This window comes from Chionomys nivalis, chromosome 21 (genome assembly GCF_950005125.1).
Source record: "Chionomys nivalis chromosome 21, mChiNiv1.1, whole genome shotgun sequence".
Lineage (NCBI taxonomy): Eukaryota > Metazoa > Chordata > Mammalia > Rodentia > Cricetidae > Chionomys > Chionomys nivalis.
The window spans coordinates 34,907,391-34,927,618 of NC_080106.1; the positions used below are offsets into that span (position 1 = coordinate 34,907,391).

The 20,228-nt window shown below is 46.5% G+C and overlaps 1 protein-coding gene across 5 annotated transcripts; it reads left to right on the forward strand.

Annotated features, from left to right (window-relative positions):
• Window positions 1-10,599: 10,599 nt before the first annotated feature.
• On the forward strand, window positions 10,600-20,213 carry Aktip (AKT interacting protein). Of its 5 annotated transcripts, none has more exons than XM_057753685.1 (10): window positions 10,600-10,737; window positions 13,335-13,442; window positions 14,713-14,918; window positions 17,141-17,205; window positions 17,290-17,390; window positions 17,770-17,858; window positions 17,936-18,034; window positions 18,127-18,234; window positions 19,214-19,274; window positions 19,436-20,213. In XM_057753685.1, exons 2-10 carry the CDS (start codon window positions 13,401-13,403, stop codon window positions 19,544-19,546), a joined length of 882 nt encoding a protein of 293 aa, XP_057609668.1. In that variant the 5' UTR covers window positions 10,600-10,737; window positions 13,335-13,400; the 3' UTR covers window positions 19,547-20,213. The 5 variants fall into 5 exon arrangements, with proteins under 5 accessions (XP_057609668.1, XP_057609672.1, XP_057609669.1 ...); XM_057753689.1 differs by having other exon boundaries at window positions 19,439-20,213; XM_057753686.1 differs by having other exon boundaries at window positions 10,617-10,737; window positions 13,331-13,442.
• The last annotated feature ends 15 nt before the right edge of the window (window positions 20,214-20,228 follow it).

Here is a 20,228-nt window from a genome sequence, read left to right on the forward strand (position 1 = left end):
TGGTCCCTGGTTCTGCTCTCCTGTGTGGGCCAGCAGTGTTTACCCTGCACTGTTATATATCGGAAGTGTGTAACTTGTTCTATTTTTTTAATTTCTAAATTTAATTTCATTTGTTTTTTAATTTGCTTTTTATTTTTTTTTAAATAGGGCTCACAGTTAAAAAGTAACCTGAAGTCTCAGAAGCCACTGGCGTTTGTTGTAATAAGAACGGCGGGGCTGCGTCCCCGGCACCCGGCCGCCCGCATGGCTTATGCCCCAAAATAATTACACGGAAACTGTATTCTTTTGAACACTGCCTGGCCCATTAGTTCCAGCCTCTTATTGGCTAGCTCTTACATATTGATCTAACCCATTTCTAATATTCTGTGTAGCACCATGAGCTGGCTTACCAGGAAAGATCTTAACCTGCGTCTGTCTGGAGTGGGAGAATCATGGCGACTTCCTGACTCGGCTTCTTTCTCCCAGCATTCTGTTCTGTCTACTCCACCCACCTAAGAGTTGGCCTATCAAATGGGCCTAGGCAGTTTCTTTATTAATTAACCAATGAAAGCAACAGATTAATACAAGACCCACTTCCATCAGGCGTTTTGAACACTAACACTAACTGCAGTTGGTCTGAAAGCATGTCGTGTTATGAACTGTCGTGGCCCTAAGTGGACCAGATGTAGACTGTTATGTTTGGACACAGAAGGTCCCTGAGTGGCGATTTCTGAACACTGGGCCCTCAGCTCGTAGGATCTCTAGAAGATGAGGTCTAGAGGAGGAAGTGGACCACTGGGAGATAGGCACTGAGGGTTATGGCCTGGCTTAGCTTCAGGCCACTCTGCTTCCTGACCCACCAAGATGTGATCCAGCAACCTTTGCCTCTGCCTCTGTGCCATGTTCTCCAAACCATGATGGACTACAACCCCTTCAAACTGTGAGCCCAGTTCAAGCCTGCTTCCCTTGAGCTCTGTCTTTTGGGTAATAAAAAAAGCAACGAATATAGGCACTAAGCTCATGACCTGCTCACCTTCCTCAGTCCCATCCCTGTAGCGTTATATCGGTGATTAAAATTTCAGCGTAGGAATTTTGACAAGGAATATAACTATTCACCACATACCAATAACTAAAAGAACGAATTCCTTGCTGTACGAAAATTAAAATCGGTCTGCTATGTTGTGGAATATTATTTTCAGATGTGTTACGTTTGTTTATGCTGTGGAATATTTGTTTAATGATGCAAAGATGTGTTGCGTCTTTTATGTTGCATTTGTTTAACTCTGTAAAGCTGTGTTACTTTACCTGCCTAAAACATCTGACTGGTCTAATAAAGAGCTGAATGGTCAATAGCAAGCCAGAAGAATTGATAGGCAGGGCTAGCAGGCAGGGAGAATAAATAGGAGAAATCTGGGAAGAGAAGATGAAGAAGCCAGAAAAGGAGGTGCCAGCCACCCAGCTCCACAGCAAGCCACGTAGTAAGAAGAAAGGTAGACAGAAATAGAGAAAGGTAAAAGCTCAGAGACAAAAGGTGGATGGGATAATTGAAGTTAAGGAAAGCTGGCTAGAAACAAGCCAAGCTAAGGCTGGGCATTTAAAATAATAAGACTCCATGTGATTTATTTGGGAACCTGGTGGCGGGTCCCCAAAGAGCAAAGAGAAAAACAACAGCACTGCCATTCAACAGTCTAGGTGTGTGGAGTGGATGTTTTTAAGTTTGGCTGTGGGGGTGCCCTTGTTTCCGGGGATCCACACTGGAAGAACGTTTGGAGCTGAGGCACGTGATGACTGTAGTGTGTTTATAAATAAACCAAGAGGGAGTCATATTTTTGGTTGGACTCAAAATTTCCCTGCTAAAATGTTGGAATAAGAAGAGATGGTTGTCTCTTCTAGGACAGGCACCAAAGCTACAGAAAAATCTTATCTCAAAAAACAAACAAACGAGAGAGAGACAGAGAGAGACAGAGAGAGACAGAGGGTTGTCTCATTCCAATTAGTTGGTGACTTTCAAAATCAAGTGATGGTCCTAATACAAGAAATAGAAGCGTCTGAACTATGCTGGGACTAGTCCTTTGCATGCAGGTTATTTCTCCACGAATGTTCTCTGTAATTGTTTTTGTTTGTTTGTTTGTTTGTTTGTTTTTTCCCTTTGGGGGTCCACCACCAAGCTCCCAAATAAACACACAGAGACTTGGCCTTATTTATGGAATGCCCAGCCTTAGCTTGGTTTGTTTCCAGTCTGCTTTCCTAACTTAAGTCATTCTGTTTCTCTTCACATCTGCCTCTGGGCTTTTACCTTTCTTTACTCTGTGTCTCTCTTTCCTTCTTACTCTGGGGCTGGCTGTGTGGCTGTGTGACCGTGTGGCTGTGTGACTGAGTAGGTGTGTGGCTGTGTGGCTGTATGGCTGTATGGCTGTGTGGCTGTGTGGCTGTGTGACTGAGTAGGTGTGTGGCTGTGCGGCTGTGCGGCTGTGTGACTGAGTAGGTGTGTGGCTGTGTGACTGAGTAGGTGTGTGACTGTGTGGCTGTGCGGCTGTGTGACTGTGTGGCTGTGTGGCTGTGTGACTGTGTGGCTGTGTGGCTGTGTGACTGTGTGGCTGTGTGGATGTGTGACTAAGGTGTGTGGCTGTGTGGATGTGTGGCTGTGTGACTGAGTAGGTGTGTGGCTGTGTGACTGTGTGACTATGTGACTGTGTGGCTATGTGTGTGACTGTGTGGCTGTGTTACTGAGTAGGTGTGTGGCTGTGTGGATGTGTGACTGAGTAGGTGTGTGGCTGTGTGACTGTGTGGCTATGTGACTGTGTGACTGTGTGGCTGTGTGACTGAGTAGGTGTGTGGCTGTGTGGCTGTGTGGCTGTGTGGCTGTGTGGCTGGCCCCTAGCGTCTTCTTACTCCTGGCTCCTCTTCTCTCAAGCCTAGACTTCTCCTCTTATTTATTCTCTCTGCCTGGCAGCCCCGCCTATCCCTCTCTTCTGCCTCGCTATTGGCCATTCAGCTCTTATTAGACCATCAGGTGTTGTAGACAGGCAAAGTAACACAGCTTTACAGAGTTAAGCAAATGCAACATAAAAGAATGCAACACATCTTTGCATCATTAAACAAATATTTCACAGCACAAATACATGTAACACGTCTTCAACTAATATTTCTCTTCTCTCTCTCTTCTACCCCCTTATATTCATTCATTCATTCATTCATTCATTCATTTGTTTTGAAGTAGGGTCTTACTCTGACCCAGGCTGGCCTTGAACAGTAATGATTATCCTACTTCAGCCTCCCAAATGCAGGGACACAGGCATGAGCCACCATGCCCAATTTTCTATTTCTTATTTTGCAGATCTGGTTATATGGAAGCTAAGCACTTAACATTTTAGGGCGTTTTTTTTCCCAGTTTTTTTAAACAATGTTTTCTCATTTTACATACCAATCCCAGTTCCCTCTCCCTCCCCAGCATTTAACATTTTAAAAGCTGTAAGCCACAGAAAGAAGTGGTTTCCAAAAACCAAAGTCAACCAGCAGATTGCTCCTGCGGCCGGTGATACCGTTGTCAGCATTGAAAAAGAGGCAGGTTCTTTGCAAGCCTTGTGCCCTGTTCATCAAGATGCTGTTTGATCACAAAAGGAAACTGATTTTCTCAGCCTGCATGAGCACCAGTGTTGTATGTGGGTTGCTTTTCTTGAAGCTACAAATATTCAATGGTTCATAAACTAGTCTAACTTTTTTCTTTTTTTTTAAAAAAAATGCTGTTTTCTGTAGGATTTTTCAACTATCCATTTAGCAATCCACCTACTCACTCAAACCTGGGAGTTGCGGGGAGTTACTGTGATGACATAGATAGGACAGCCACGGCATCATCTCCCCAAAGCAGTGCTTCTCAGGTTTGTGGTTTCTGATGCATCTGATGGCCGTTGCTGTTAATTTCTGAATTGCTATAGAAAAATGCATGCTATAAAGGGACCTATGGGTATGTCTTAGTTAGGGTTTCTATAGATGTGAAGAGAAACCACAACCATGGCAACTCTTATAAAGGAAAATATTTAATTGGAACTGGTGTACAGGTTCAAAGGTTTAGTCCATTATCATCATGGCAAAAAGCATGGCAGCGTGCAGGCAGACATGGTGCTGGAGAAGGAGCTGAGAGTTCTACATCTTGATCTGTAGGCAACCGGAAGTGAATTGTCACATTGGTCATGACTTGAGCATATGAGACCTCAAAGCCAGCCTCCATAGTGAAGCACTTTCTCCAAAAAGGCCACACCTACTCTAACAAAGCCACGCCTCCTAATAGTGCCATTCCAGAACTATGGGCAAGCATACCCAAGAGTCGACAGGGGCCATACCTATTTAAACTACCATAGGTAGGAAAATTCATTCTGTTCTTGGATTCAATCTATCATGGTGTGATAGTTTGAATAATAATGGCCCCCTGAGGTTCATATGAATGCTTGATCCCCAGTTAGTGGAACTGTTTGGGAAGGATAAGGAGGTGTAATCTTGTTGAAGGGGATGCGTCACTGGAGGTGGGCTATGAGATTTCAAAAGCCTGCGCTAGGCTCAATCTCACTCTCTCTGCCTCCAACTCACGAATCAGATGTAATCAGCCCTCAGCTCTGGCTCCAGTGCCATGCCTCGCTTCCTGTTACCATCCTTCCTGCCACGATGGTCATGGACTAACCCTCTGAAACTGTAAGCAAATCCCCAATTAAACACTTTGTCTTATAAGTTGCCTTGGTCATGGTGTTTTATCACAGAGAGAGAGAGAGAGAGAGAGAGAGAGAGAGAGAGAGAGAGAGTACATCCGTACATGCCTTGGCACACACGTGAAGGTCAGAAGACAGCTCACAGGAATCCGTTCTTTCCTTCTACTGTGTGGGTTCTGGAGCTCTAACCCAAGGCCAGCAGGCCTGGCAGCAGGTACCCTTAGCCACTGAGCCATTTCCCCAGCCCAACTTCTAGGTATTTCTTAATCCAACCAACTTGTCAATCAAAATTGGTCATCACCATGCTTAACAATAGACTCTTTGCGTATTTAATATACTCCTTTAAATCCATTCAGTTGTAAAAAAGAAAAGCTAAATGTCCAACTACTTTGATCTCACTATCCATAAAGTCTTTGATGTCTTAATTCCATTTTCTGTCAGAAGTCAGCTGATTGTCTTGTGTGTGCTAAACCATACGCATAATCCGCAGACAGATGTAGGCTCCGTGTTTCGTGAAGAGCGTGGGGCAGATGGCTCCAGGTAGAAAACAGGTTCATCACTTCCCTACTTCTTCCTGTTGAGATCTTTGATAGGAAATGAGAGATTAAAATTGATTTGAACAATTAGCTTCTGGGGACCGAAAGGAGGCTTTCACAACAGTTTTCCCGGTAGGATAAGACTTTGAGCTCTAAGCACAAGGACCTTTGGGGCAATTTTCATATCAGATGCATTCCAGAACTTTAGACTGGCAAACGCCATAAAATGAATGAGTGCTTTGGAAGGTGAATGTGCTTGTCATCAAGCCTGGTGACCTGAGTTCTAGCCCCCGGAGCCACAGAGGAAGAAGACCTACTCGACCCTTTCCCACATAAATAAATGTAAAAAGGGTTTCTTAAGATAATTTTTTTTTTCGGTTTTTCGAGACAGGGTTTCTCTGTGGTTTTGGAGCCTGTCCTGGAACTAGCTCTTGTAGACCAGGCTGGTCTCGAACTCACAGAGATCCGCCTGCCTCTGCCTCCCAAGTGCTGGGATTAAAGGCGTGCGCCACCACCGCCCAATGTCTCAGTTGCTTGTTCTTTGCTGTGATAAATTACCCAGCAATGGCAACTTCAAGGTGGGCTTCTTTTGTCCCAATGCATCATGGGCAGGGGAGTGAAGGCAACGGAAGCTGGAAGCAGCTGTCCCTGCCCTCTGAGCAATGAATGCTTGCTCCTGCTCAGTTCCCATTTCCATAGTTTAGGATTCCAGTCAGGGAATGGTGCCACCCACAGTGGCCAGGCACGCTCAGCTCAGTTTATATAGTCAAGCTAATCTCACACAGGCCTATGCACCCAGAGCGCTGTCTCCCAGGTGATCCTAGCTGGTCCAGGTAATGATTAGCTCAAATTGGCACAACAGGTCAAGTCCAGGGTGGATTGTTTCCCAAGCTCAGCATTTTATAGCGATCTAATGTTCTTTGAGACTGCCTCCTCGTTTGCTGCTCTTTAAGTAAGCCATTCTGTCTTTCTGTTTTGTTTTGTTTCGCTTTTGAGACGATGCACAGCAAGGCTGACCTCAAACTCTCGATCCATCTGCTCAGATGACAGGCAGGCACACCTGGACCCACTGTCCTTTTCGTAGCGACCTCTGTCTTAGTCTGCTTTCTGTTACTGTAATAGAATACCTGAGACTCGGTGATCTGGAGGTTGCCGAGTAGATTATTTCACTTGTGCTTCCCTAGGCTGAGATCCAGGAGTGTGGTGTTGGCATCTGGTGGGAGCTACTGCTTCGTGTCATGACAGAAAGCAGAAAGGCAATCAGGAAAGTAGAGAAAAGAAGACATGTGGCCACATTTTGTAACAATACATCATTGTGGTGAGTGTAAAGGAACAGAACTGATAGCATTGTGTGTGTGTGTGTGTGTGTGTGTGGTAACCCCCTGTCTGTCTGTCTGTCTGTCTATCACATATATAAGTATATACATGTTATCCCATATCATATATATATATATATATATTTACCTTATAGTCTTGGTAGTCTGGCAATGGCTGTCTCCCACTGGAGAGGCTGAGAACCCCTGGTTGTTCAGCTCACGAGGCTGTGTGTCTCAACAGACCAGATCTGTGTCTGCAGTACTGGAGGGAAGCAAGGCTGGTTTGCCATCGAGAGTGAGGGAAGAGCAGGTAAAAAGCAGTTTTTCTATCTGAACTGCTGCAACAAAACACAGCCCAGATTTAGGGCGGGTCTTCCTGCTCCAAATGATCTGACCAAGAGAAGAGCGCCCCCAGTTTGTGGTTTTTAGTGGATTGCAGATGTAGTCAAGCTGACAGGTCAGCCATCACAGCGGCTCATGGAGTCTCCCAAGAACAGTACCCCTTCCCCCGTAAAGTGCCTCACCTCTGGACACAGTGCCTTTGGAAATGAGTTTCTTTCTGAATTTCAAGGACAAAGCATTTCAAGCCATTTTTCATGCAGAGAGAGTACACAAACACACTTCAGCCGCCTTTTCCTTTTCTGTGGTTTTTGGGTCCCACTCCATCCTGGCATGAGGCCCTACAGTCATGCCTCCCTTTTCAGAACTTACTGACCAATGTGAGAGATGGGCACGTGTCATGGCAGCTCCCAAAGAAACAGCACACTGCACTGCAACAGATTGTGCTGAGAGGGAAGGGGGATACAGGGCAATGCCCCCTCCTGTGGTGAACGCACATCTTCAGGTATTGGAGGAGGCGAGCTTGGGGACAGCCGCGTCAGACACAGCCATCATGAGAAGTCTGGTCTTTTCTTATTAGGAAACCAATGGGAACTCTGAAGGGTTTGAATTCAACAAAAGCAAGGCTGTGTCATCAACAAAGGAGAGAATAATAACCATTCATTTCTTAGCCACTCCCACCAACCAAAGCCCCCAGTCTCCCACCAAACCCCTCAACCCCTGACCAAAGTCCTCACTTCCTCCACCAAATCCCTCAGCCCCCAACCAAACCCCTACTGCCCCCACCAAACCGGCTCCATTTCTCACCTCATGGAGTGGTCTGACCAGCCGGTAACTTAATGCAAACATCTACAGCAGTGGGTCTCAACCTTCCTAACGCCATGACCCTTAATATGGTTCCTCATGTTTTGGTGACCCCCCCACTATAATTATTTTTGTTGCTACTATTATGAATCATAATGTAAATATCTCTGTTGTCGAATGCTCTCAGGCGACGCCTGTGAAAAGGTCCTTCAACCCTCAAAGGGGGTCACGACCCACAAGTGAGAACCACGGATCTAGATCCTCCTCCTTTGAAGACTCCTGCAGTATCTCCCACCCCATATCTAATCTATGGCTTGTTTGTCTCCACTCCAGTCCTTAAATACTCTGGGACGCGTTCAGTTCTTTAGCTCTGTCACTAAACTTGTAATTGTCTCTCGCTGGCCTCGGGTTGCCCCTACATCTACGCTCACAGAAAGCAACACGTTCTAAACTTTAGTGGCATTCATTGTACGTCGCCGCTCCTTGATGTCCAGGGATCCAAGGCAAATGACTCTGCCTCTAATCGGGACATCTTAGTCTCTGGCTTTTGACTCCTGGATTATATTCAGAGACCCAATGACTCCCGTCGGTCATTAAGATATTCTGGCACATCTTCGGCTGAAAAAGTATTCTTGCTCATCAAAATATTTTGCTTGACCTTGGAACCCTCCTGGCTGCAGCCATTTTACTAACAGACATGCCAGGAGGACTGCAGGGCTACTCCTTAGAGCTCATTTCACAACATAAGAAGCCCCTCTGTGACGGTAGGTAGTTGGAGTTGGTGGCTGTTTAGCATGCACAGGAATGAGCTCTCGGGCGTTGGAATTATGTGTCTGGGTATCCAGTGTGAGGTGGGCAGGTGCATGCATGCAAAAACAAGCTCAGGGCGAGATGCGCACTGAGGAATGTTCGTGTGTCCACTCGGAGAACAGTGGGTTGAGGAAGCAGGAAGTCAGGGACAGTCTCTGAGGATGGCGTCCCGGGGAGAAACCAGGCTGAAGAGATTCCAGAGGAGATTTTTCTGGGGCCAGGGGAAAAGACTTCCAGCTCTCCTTTCTTTTATGTGAAGACCAGTGCTAACAGGGCCAGAACATTCTTAAATGTATCCAAACTGGTGAGAGCAAGCCGCCTCAGGGCTGTTTTCAGCTGGGGGAGGAAGTTGGATATCAGAACCAATCTCTGGGATAGCCATCATGAGTTTTGGCTTCCTGCCACTTAGTAAGTCATTTACCATGATCTCAGTGGCAATCGAAATGGAAGAAGTAAACTGCTCAGACAGGAGTTCTCTGGACTGAAGGCACCCAACGAGGCCATAGAAAAGACCCAAGTGTTGTGCCTAAAAAAAGGGGGGGGGACACAGGGGGAGGGTGGCCAGAATTGTACAGTACTGTATGATGATGGATTAGAGGAATTGGAGGCATTAAGGCCAACGGCAGCCTTCACAGAATTGGGTAGACCAGGGAGAGGCCAGGAAGGGAGTCTTGAAAGTCAGGGGAGGTTTTTTATTGAGTTTGAAATGTGCCCAGTGGGAGGCGCCTGAGCAGGAAAAGGTCGCCAATGTTTCAGGTTCAAGTGACAGCTTCAGGCAGGAGTGGGAAACCTTGTGACACTGTCGTTCCCTGGGCCTCAAGGTGACCTGACAGGTCGGTGGAGGGGCTCCTACAGCAGGCCACCCACTCCCCTGCCTCACCCGCAGAGATGGGTGCACCTCCTGAAGGAGAGGACTATGCCAAACGGTGAGAACTCATTCTATATATACACCCAGGAAAAGTCCAGAAAAGCTGTGTGACCAGAGCATCTTCTGGCTCTGGCTAACGCCTCAAAAGAAACTTGCCTCCAACAGAACACGTTACTAACTTCCACAGGCTTTAGGCCTTTACGTTTCGTTTATGCTGTCATCCTTAAATCTCTTTCAGGTCCTAGCCCCTGGTTACATTTTAAACAATTTAAACAGAAGCTGAAATTCTGGCCACTTGGACAGAAGGGAGATTTACACAGCGAAATACTGGCAGAATTACTTCTTTTTTCTTCCTTTCTTCCCTCCTTCCTTTTTTCTTTCTCTGCCTCGAGTGCTGGGATTACAGGCGTGCGCCGCCACCACCACCCAGCTAGAATTATTTCCTAAGTACATCAGTGTTGTTTTTTCTAATAGTTACCCAGGGTCATCTTGCCCACCTGGCAGAACTACGCTTTTCTCCAGAAGAGAAACGGGCCTTTATTTCAGGCCGGTATTTAAGGACGTTTGTTCCCCTACCCTACCTCCCTTGAACTGTCTGTTAGAGGCGCGTTCTCTACTATGGCAATGAGTTTAATGGCTGGTGGTAAATCGAGGTTGTCCCTTTTGGTTAAGGGCAATCCCCGGGAAGAAACACTGATACAATTATTTCTAACAAGCCTGGTTAGTATAATTCTGTCCTTGGAGTTGGTTTATTAATAAATCTGGTATAACATCGATTTTACAACTTCCAGTTTCTCCTACATTCCTTCCACTCCAGACACTGACTCAGAGTCCCCGACGTGGAGGCCCAGCCCTTTCCTGGGTACCAGGCGGCGCCCCGCGGAGCCAGGAGCTAGCAGCAATCACTGCCGGAGAAAGGCTCCAGTGGCTGCCGCATAAACCGCTGGGCGGGTCTCCATGGTGACTGGCACACGCCGTGTCCAATGGCAGCCGGGTGCCTGTTTGTTTCCCGCCCACCCTACCTCCCCAGGGATGGAAGCTTCTTTGATTGACAGCTTGCCTTGGGAGCTGTTACGTAAGGGGAGGGACGAGCGCGGCCCCACCCGAGCGGCACTGATTTGATTGGCAGGACGGAGTGCCGACCCCCACCTCCCCAGCGCCTTCCGGAAGCACGTCCTTGATGGACAGCGAGAGAACCACTCGGCACGGGCGTCCAAGCGGAAGATCCCAGTCTGGGGGCGTGTCCAGGGCGTGTCCCGCCGAGGGCAGGGCGGGGCGGGGCGCTGCGGGAGAGGAGCGGCGGGGGCCGGCCTGCGCTGCGGCCGGAGATGCTGTCGGGCCGCGGTGGCGCTCGGCCGCCTGAGCTCCGCATCGAGGGCGTCCAGGTGAGCGTCCTGCCTTTTGGCCCGTGACTCCTGAGCCTTCGGGGCCGAGGGGTGTCGTCCGCGGCCGGGCGTTCGGCTCCCTGCGGAGCGCTGGGGACTCGGGCGACGGCGGCCGCGCGGGGACACGGGGGCGGGGCCGCACCTGTGCGCTCCAGGCACCTGCTGCGCGGCGGCCGAGGGAGAAAAGGGAGGCAGGCTCGGTGGCTTCCCCCTCGGGCTTTCCGGCCCGCGCAGTGTCCGGTCGCTCCGCCGAGGGGCTGCTGCGAAGCCCCAGGCCCTCGGCCTCGACTGCAGACTCGCGGGCCCGGCCGGCCTCCAGCCAGCTTAGAGGCTAGGGCCGGGCACCAGCCTTGCATCACCTCGGGACAGGTTTGTCCAGATTCTCTACGTGCTCCGAGACGGGTTTGCGCCCCGAGCGAAGGTGCCCGGCCCAGCTAGCTGCCCCGGCCGGACTGTCTGAGGCCGGAGCTGTTTACTTTTCCTCGGTTCTCCCTGGTGGTCTCTTCACGTTGGATTTCATCAACCCGCTTTTGCGGTGATGTATTAGTAAGTGCCCATGTTAGCTCTGTGTCACAGAGGAGGAACGATGGTAGCCAGGTCTCACTTGCCCTCTGCGGTGTGCCCATCGTCGCACAGGTGAAGATGCCAACTTCACTCAGCTGTGTGGTGTAAAGCCACGCAAATCGTTTGTTATACTTAGAGCCAAAGGAGCAGGAAGTCTGGTGGTGGTTTTTGAGAACAAGGATAGAGCCTGTTTTTCTTAGATCTGTCATCACTATTGGACGATGTCATGCTATGCCTTTGGCTGATCGCTCATCTAGCTACCTAGGTAGTGTCTGAAAAGCTGGCTACAGTTCCATGTGCTTATGTTGCTACTGGGACCATTTCGTTAAAAGTATCGCTGCGACGGATGACCTGCGATGTCTCTTGGAGGAACTGAGGACAGTGACTGAATTTTTAAAGGCAAAAGACACAGCCTTGAAAGGTACCTGCTTGCCAGTATATCTAGAAGTAGGAAACACCGAGTCTCAATGGGCGAAGAACCCCAATAAAACAGGTGTACCTAGACAGTGCAGTGCGGGTCCTGAAAACCCAATGTGGTTTTCATTGGAGCCAAACAGGAATATACCTCCTCCCCACTTTTCGATGTCCTGGTGTGTCAGTCACCTTTAAAAGCAGGTTAGCGAAGTCTGCTAACTGACTGCAAACCTGCAGGTTAATGGGGGAGCTGGGATCCTGTCCTCTGATTTAATTACTGGGTGACACTGTCTCCTGGAACGCACAACAGCAGGTATAGGCACTGGCTGGGATGGTAGCGCTAGTACCCACCCGTGGATGCTGTAGACACTCCAGAGAACGCAAATCCCTGCTGGGTAGAGAGGCGCCGCCCAGCAGGGCCTCGTAGGAAGTTGAGGAAATGTTGCTAAGTTTTTTTTTTGTTTTTTTTTTTTTTTTTTTTTTTTGGTTTTTCGACCCTTTTCACTCGCCATTCAGCTTTTCGCTGCTAAACACAGCAATTCAGATAAGGAGTCACACCTTAAAACGCGGCAGAGCCTGGGGAGACAGTTTCTGGTTGGGCAGGCTGTTTCTTCCTTTGCGTCTTTGTATTTTTAGCAAGTGACCCACTGACCTTGTGATCTTTGAAAGCTGCTTTTCCTATCCGCTGCCTGACACCTCAAGCAGAAGGTTCGTGAAATGTCTCATTTGAACCCTCCCTGAATTTATACATTTACAGTTCTTGGAGTGCCTCATACTACTGAATTTCCAGTTTAGTACTTTGAACAAACCTCTGTTGCTACGAACCTTTTGCCTGTGACCTGTTCTTCAGTAGTGTAAGGCAGAGGCAGGAATTTGTGGAGTTTGAGACCAGCCTGAGCTGCGTAGTGAATTCATGAACACTCTGGACCACATAATGAGCCCGTTTTTGTTTTTCGTTGTTGTTTTTTAAGGGCAGTTCCTTGGAGTAATAGGGACAAGATTCTACCCCCCTTTCATGATATAGGTATACTTGGTCTCCCGTGTTTTTTCTTATTTTGTTGGCTCTTAGTTTTGTACTTGACACAACTTATTCAAGACGTTCCTAGTCACCCACATTGACCCTGAGAACAGTGACACAGCTTGCGTGTAGGCGGTTACTGCATCCTGAATACAGCCTTCCCATTAGTCAGGTGCCTGGATACAACTCTAGCAGCTGTGGCCGTGTGGTAGAGCAAGCTGAATCTACTCACGACTATTCTAAATGCTGGTCAGGACCCTGGCACACAGGTGATGTTTCTGTCTGCTTGTTTTTGTGTGTCAGTTGGTCTCACTATGTAATCCAAATGGGCCTCAAACTCTGGATCCTCCTGCCTCAGCCTCCCAAGTACTGGGCTTGGCATGCTTGACTGTGGTGCAGTTTCATATAGATTCCTGAGGGTGTGAGAGGAACTGGAGCCTGCAATGGAAAGGTGTGGCGAAGAGATTATTAGAACTCTCTGATGGCATCCCCAGGCCTCTCCATCTGTGCACTGCTTGGCGTGATGCGTGTCCAGGATGCTCGGCTCTGTCTTAACTGCTGGTGTCGGTGTGTTGTATTCTTTCCACCTGTTTCAAGGCAGCGTGAACGCTGAGGACAGAAGAGTTTGATGACACAGCACTGAAGTTCTTTGTTTGGAGTACACGTTATGAACCCTTTGTGGAGCATGTCTGCAAACTCTGTGCGCAAAGTAGGTACAGTCAAACAGCAATTCTGATAGAAGGGAGGGCTAGCAATCTCTTATCAGGAGCACATGTATTCTTCAGCCAAAATTACTGGGTTTTATTTCTGAGAAATCACTTTGTCCATTAAAATCAGTTTCTCGGGCTGAGTTCACATCAGCAGAAGTTGTGATGAATCACTATGCTGAGATTGTTTCATTTAGATTGTACGTATACTTGATGAAATTGTGATGCATTCTGAATGTCTCTCTGTTATATTTTCAGGATTTGGTTTTTAGAGAAGCTTTTGTCAAGTCAACTAAGATTTGGGCAATAAATAAATGGTCTAAATAAAATGTCTTTATTTTTTTAGAGATAAAGTCTTGCTATATAGCACAGAATAGCCTGGAATTCCATAGCCCAGGTTGACGCAAACAGCAGTCTTCTTGCCTTAGCCTACTGAGTTGTGGGATTATAAGTGTGAGCTATCATGCACAGTTTTATTATATATTAACTATAATATATATGTGGACTGGCAGAATGGCTCAGTGAATAAAGGCATTTGTTGCCAAGTCTGAGTTTGTCCTCTGACCTCTGTATGTGTGCCATGGCACACATGCACCCCAAATAAATAATGTAATAAAAAAAACTTTAAAAAATAAAAATATATTTTCCTCTTAAGAAAGCTTAAAATATACAAACAGTAATTTAAAAGCTCAATTCTACCTGTAGTACTTTTTTCCTGTGCACACAATCAGTGTTTTATACGATATATTAAAAAGCCTCTGCTGTGTTTGAGGTTAGGAAGCACTAGTGAACTAGATGCTAGTTTTCTGGTCATTATGAGCTCATTGACTAAGGATAGCAATGTATGCTAGTGTGGAAACATAGCAGGATCATATATGACCTAAGCAAATGAGGTAACAGCTTCATTTCTCTGTTCCTATCCCTATGCTCACATCAGGGAGCAGCTAAGCTCAGCCACCTACACTGTTTATTTTCAACTCCATTTCTACAGTGTCTGCATGTGCATGAGGCTCTCTGATCTTGTTAATGGCTTTCCTGCTTCAGCTGCTCGTGAAAGGCTTGACTACACTGTTCTTACGGGTTCTTCCTGCTTTGTCATGCTTCAGTCTCATTTGCTCCTTCCATGACCTGCCCTCTCAAGGGATTTGAAGGCATCTTGATCATGGTGTGGGAATTCCTATGCTAGAGAACTCTAGCTTAGAAGCCACGATGGTGCTGTCCGATGCTGCTTTCAGAGTTGCCATAAATGCTCTCACACTTTGTTCTGAACAGCGAGCTGAAGCTGAAGAGACGACACTACCAGGGGATGTGAAAACCAGTCCTCCGCGGACTGCACCGAAAAAGCAGCTGCCGTCTGTTCCCAAAAGCGCCCTGCCCGTAACGAAGCCTGCATCTCCAGCCCCAGCAGCGCGGTCAGCAAATGGCACCCATGCCTCTTACGGGCCCTTCTACCTGGAGTACTCGCTTCTTGCAGAATTGTGAGTCCCTCATGGATAACTGGTCAGTTATGAATGGCTCCCTGCAAGTTAAGAATGAAGTCATGTCTCCTGACAGACTTGTCTCCAGCTTCCTGTTTTCTAGAGAACAGCAAGGCGGACAGGACTTTTGAGAACATATACTTGGTTAGGAACTTGGTAGATTAATTTCTGTCTTCTTTTCTGTGAGAGATTTCAGTGAAGAGTTTCTGTATAGAGTGGGCAGAAGCTGAGTGACACTCTCTTGGGTCACACACATTGGGAAGTTTGGGCTCCATTTTGGCTCTCGTGCTATAGGAAGCGTTGTGACAGACTGGGGTCAGTGTAGTAGGAAAGGGTCCGGAAGCCACAGTTAGCAGGCAAAGGAACTAGAAACACTGACTTAGAAGAAAAAACTCAAGAGTGCTTAAAAATTTTTAATACATTTTTTTTTAATTGTAAGTGTGTTGGAGGTGTGTGCTATGGCACAGGTGGAGATCAGAGGATATCTTGTGGTTACTTCTCTTCTACCATGTGGGTCCCAGGGATTGATGTCAGGTCCTTATGCTTGGTGGCAGGTACCTTTACTGACTGAGCCATCTTGCCAGCCCTCAGAAAAGTATTTACAAAGTTGTTTTGTATGTCAGAAGGTCTGTTATTAGAAGATTTACTTGATACAACCCTCGAAGGTCCATATCAGGAGGAAAGGTTGGCAGTGTAGCTTGTCATAGGCCCACCCTTGCCCTGATGGTCCCCCTGCCTAAGGAGAGCAGGGACGAGCACTGTGCAGCACGCCACTAGTGATGACACACCGTGGCCTGGCACATAGAAGAGTTCAGGCACCATGTAGTTTGGATCATTTGTTAAAGGGACAGAAAGTCTGGAGAATTCCTAATTTTTCTAATCTTTAAGTTTCTCTGTAGTTTGGTTATTTTCAAAGCATCCTGATGACTCTTCCTAGGGTACTGATGCTGTAATGGTTGGAAGGAATGAGGCTCCAGTGTAGTGTGGCAATGGTCTCTTCAGCTCTATAATGGAGGCCTTGTGTTTTCTGACAGAGCCATGAGGTGGACAGACTTCTATTGTGGAGACTGAAAGTTGGCTGTGTGTTAAACACAAAACCGCCCTCTCTGACAAACATCTCTGGGTAGCTCTGTCTGATAGCCATGCTTCTGTAGGACCTGCTGAATCTCAGGGACTTGAAAAGGTAATAGCTATACCTGGTACAGTTGCAGTAAGAGCTGTTGTAGGTTCAAAGTCAGCCTAGAGTACAGTAAGTAACTTAAACAATGCTCAAGGTCAGCATGGAGCAGTAACTAACTTAGAAAAGGTATTTAGGGAATAAACAAGGCCCCAGCGGCTAGAGAGATGGCTTAGCAGCCAAGAGTACTTGATACTTTTGCAGATAACTGACTTCAGTTCCCAGCACCCACATGGTAGCTCACAACCATTTGTTTCTACAGTTCCAGAGGATCTGATGCCCCTTTCTGGCCTTTGTGGGGACTAGGGACTCAATAGTACATTTACATGCATGGCCAGCAAAATGCTCATACACATAAAAATCAATCTCAAAAAAAGCCCCATAAACTGTTCTCTGTGCATTTCAGGATTTGCAGGTAACTGTATTTAGGGTGCTTTGGTCAACACTGTCCTTTTTGGTGGCAGATCACAGCTCATAGCTGCAGCTTCAGGGAACCAAGCAAAATAGCTTTAGTACTACAAAAGTAGTATGCTGAAGCCCAAAGGGGAAGTACCACATTTTTGATACTGAAAAATAATTTTTGAATGTATAAATTCTAAAGCAATAATTTTACCAATACATTTGCCTCAATTTTATTGTGCACTTTTGCTTTGATTTGTGTTGTTTTTTGAGACACAGTCTCACTATGTAGAAATCTGATTCATAAAGATCCACCACTCCCTGCCCCCAAGTGCTGGGACTACATGCTGGAGCTCCCACATCAGCTCATTTACCTCAGTTTTAATGTTCAAAATTACCTGTTTCTGAGAGTAAAACTCGATTCTTTGACCCTGTTTGGCATTCTGAGTCTCGCACCCTGTATCGGCTTGAGTTTCTCTGTTCTGGTTTGGAGGGGAGGGTGGTGGCGATCTAGGAGACTTGGGTGCGAGACCAGAGTGACTCCGTCATAGCTGGAGCGCAGCTGCCACCTGTCTCAGAAAATGTGGGGTGGTTTGCCTCAGACGTGTCGCTGGCATCTGTAGCAGCTCCACTGCTCTTGTTTCAGTACATTGGTGGTGAAGCAGAAGCTACCAGGTGTCTATGTACAGCCATCGTATCGCTCTGCATTAGGTAAGATGTAGATTCGACCTTCATTTTTGTTGTGTGGGGTCTTCTGATACAGATGAGACTTTAGCATGCATATGTTCTCTGCAGTGTGGTTTGGAGTAATATTCATACGACACGGACTGTATCAGGATGGCGTATTCAAGTTTACGGTGTATATTCCTGATAACTACCCAGATGGCGACTGTCCAGTAAGTGGACTATAGTTGATCCCTTCAGTCACTGAGGGGAAATCAAGGCTAACAGACTTCTTGATTCTTCTCCTGACCTTAGATGTTGTAATGAAATCAGCTTCCTCAGATGTATGTTTCCCACAGCCAGCAGGGTTTGGTGCTTTATGTACTCTGGGGTCATGTACTCTGTCTTCCTTTCTCCCCTCAGGGGTGTGGGTGAGCTCGGGGCTGTGCTGTACCATCCACTGTCTGCCTGGTGATAGTGATGCTGTGGGAGCGGAGAATCTCCCCTGTTGAAAACTGTTTACAGAAAAGTGGTTGTAGTTAAGGCCCTTCTTGGGCCTGATCTGTTTAGCTCATGGCATCCTCCCACTCAGGTGTTTCTCTCTACACATAGCGCCTGCTGTTCGATATTCCCGTCTTTCATCCGCTAGTGGATTCCACCTCAGGTGAACTGGATGTGAAGAGAGCATTTGCAAAGTGGAGGTTAGTGTATCAGTGTTTCTTGTAGCAGCACAGCCATCAGGAACAAGCTGAAGTAGTCGTGCCTTGTTTCCCTGCAGGCGGAACCATAATCACATATGGCAGGTCTTAATGTACGCACGGAGAGTCTTCTACAAGATCGATACCACAAGTCCCCTGAACCCAGAGGCTGCAGTACTGTATGTGATTTTTACTGTTAACTTAGGATAAGTGTATTGTTTACTATTACTATTTAAGATAAGTTGGTAAAGTTTTCAAACTTTTACCACAGGTATGAAAAAGACATCCAGCTTTTTAAAAGTAAAGTGGTTGACAGTGTTAAAGTATGTACTGCTCGTTTGTTTGACCAGCCGAAAATAGAAGACCCCTACGCAATTAGGTAAGTAGTATGTCTCCTGGCCTTTTACACTTCTGCTTTAGAGAAACATACGGAATGTTGGCCTGGAGCTTTCCACTTTCTGTCAGCTCAGCTCCTAATGGCACTTGGGCTCTTGACCTTAAACCAAAGGCTTTGTGTGGCTACACACTGCCCATAATGAAATACTTAGTGACTTTGGTTTCCTGAGAATCTGTCCAGAGCTCATTCATTTTTTCATGTGAGGACAGTGTGAGTTACTCTCTATGCCCTTCTTCATGGCCTAACATACATACAGCTGAGACCGCCAACTTCAAACTATTCCATAGTGCATGCTCACCTCTCTACTCTTAGTTGAAGTAAACATAACTTACCTCTAATATATTCAGAAAAATGTATCTCAAGGTCCACAATAATTTGGATTACTGAACTACATCATCCAGCCCAACTCCTTACCATCTAGGTTTGGTGGGGAGAACATGCTAGAATAGAGTGGAGGCCCTATAGCTCTTGTATTGCTGGGAAGCATACTGCAGTGCTGTGTGTGGGCTCAGCTGATGGACTGCTTCGCTTCTGGACTTTCTAGCTTTGGATTATTCTGCCTTGTTTTCTTCATCTTTAATATTTCAGGGGTGCTATGAGGTTTGTAGGGATAAGTCTATAAGAGGTAATTATGATATGAAACACTTTTAGATAACACTTTGAGGTAATATCAGTTACATGCTAGCAACTGATTAAAAATTGCTCTTTAGCCGGGGTTGAGGGGGAGGTGATGGTGGTGGCGCACGCCTTTAATCCCAGCACTCAGGAGTCAGAGGCAGGTGGATCTCTTTGAGTTTGAGGCCAGCCTGCTCTACAGAGCGAGTTCCAGGACAATTAGGGCCACACAGAGAAACCTTAAAAAAAAATTCTTTCTTCTTAAGTTTTATTAGCATTGTCTCAATTGGATGCTGTACATGTTTTGAAAGCCATGAACTGTTTTTAATATTTTCTGCCCTTCAAGCTTTTCTCCATGGAACCCTTCTGTACATGATGAGGCCAGAGAGAAGATGCTCACTCAGAAAGTAAGTGCATACCCAGTTTTGAAATGGCTATCCTAGTTTCTGTAAAGTCTGTACTTGAGGCCACTGTTTACACACAGCTAACTCTTGGGGAAACTAGTCAGTATGATTCTGAACTTGCTCATCAGTATTTTTTTTAAATGTCTGTTTTTGATTGTGCCTAGAAGAAGCCTGACGAACAGCACAATAAAAGTGTTCATGTTGCTGGCCTGTCATGGGTAAAGCCTGGCTCAGTACAACCTTTCAGTAAAGAAGAGAAAACAGTAGCAACCTAAGAGATGGTGGATCTGGTGCACCATGCACTTTCCTGCTGGACTCTGGCCTAGTTAGAGCTGACTAATGGCGAAGGACGGCCTGAAGAGTAAACCGCGTGAACAGTGACTGGCTATCAGTGTTGTGTATGCGTAGGTTCTAACAGCAGGGTGTGGAGACCTCTCATTGAGTAATGCGTTACTTCTGTCAGAAGTGTCAGGGTGAATCTAGTTCAGTGCTCCAAATTATTGGGGACCTTGAGGCTTAAGTATTTTTCTGAATATGTTAGAGGTAAGTTGTGTTTACTTTAACAGCGGAGAGAATGAACACTAGGTGGTAGTTGGAAGTTGGTGGTTTCAGCTGTACATACTTTAGGCCACGAAGAAGAAGGGTGTAGAGAAGAGATCCAGAGGGCAGCACTTTCAAGTAGAAGACTGGCTTTCCGGCTTCAGCCTGCTGACTTGCTGTAAACGTCTGTCTCAGAAGCATTAGGAAAGTAGGCAGAAACAGGATGCTTGTTCAGTTTTTTTGTTTTGTTTTTGTTTTGTTTTAAGCAAATTACTGTATTTTTATGGCAGGAGGAAGAAAGAAGTGTTCAAACGGTTTCTAATGAAGTCAGGTATTTAAATGGTGGATGACTGATGTGTTAGTAGAGATGAAATAAACCAATAAATGATTGATTGTCATTTATGCAGGACACTAATG

Coding starts and splice junctions, on each gene's coding strand:
- Aktip (XM_057753685.1), top strand. CDS start 13,401: ATGAACCCTTTGTGGAGCATGTCTGCAAACTCTGTGCGCAAA. Junction 18,235..19,213: donor GAAGACCCCTACGCAATTAG/GTAAGTAGTATG, acceptor CTGCCCTTCAAG/CTTTTCTCCATGGAACCCTT. Junction 19,275..19,435: donor AGAAGATGCTCACTCAGAAA/GTAAGTGCATAC, acceptor GATTGTGCCTAG/AAGAAGCCTGACGAACAGCA.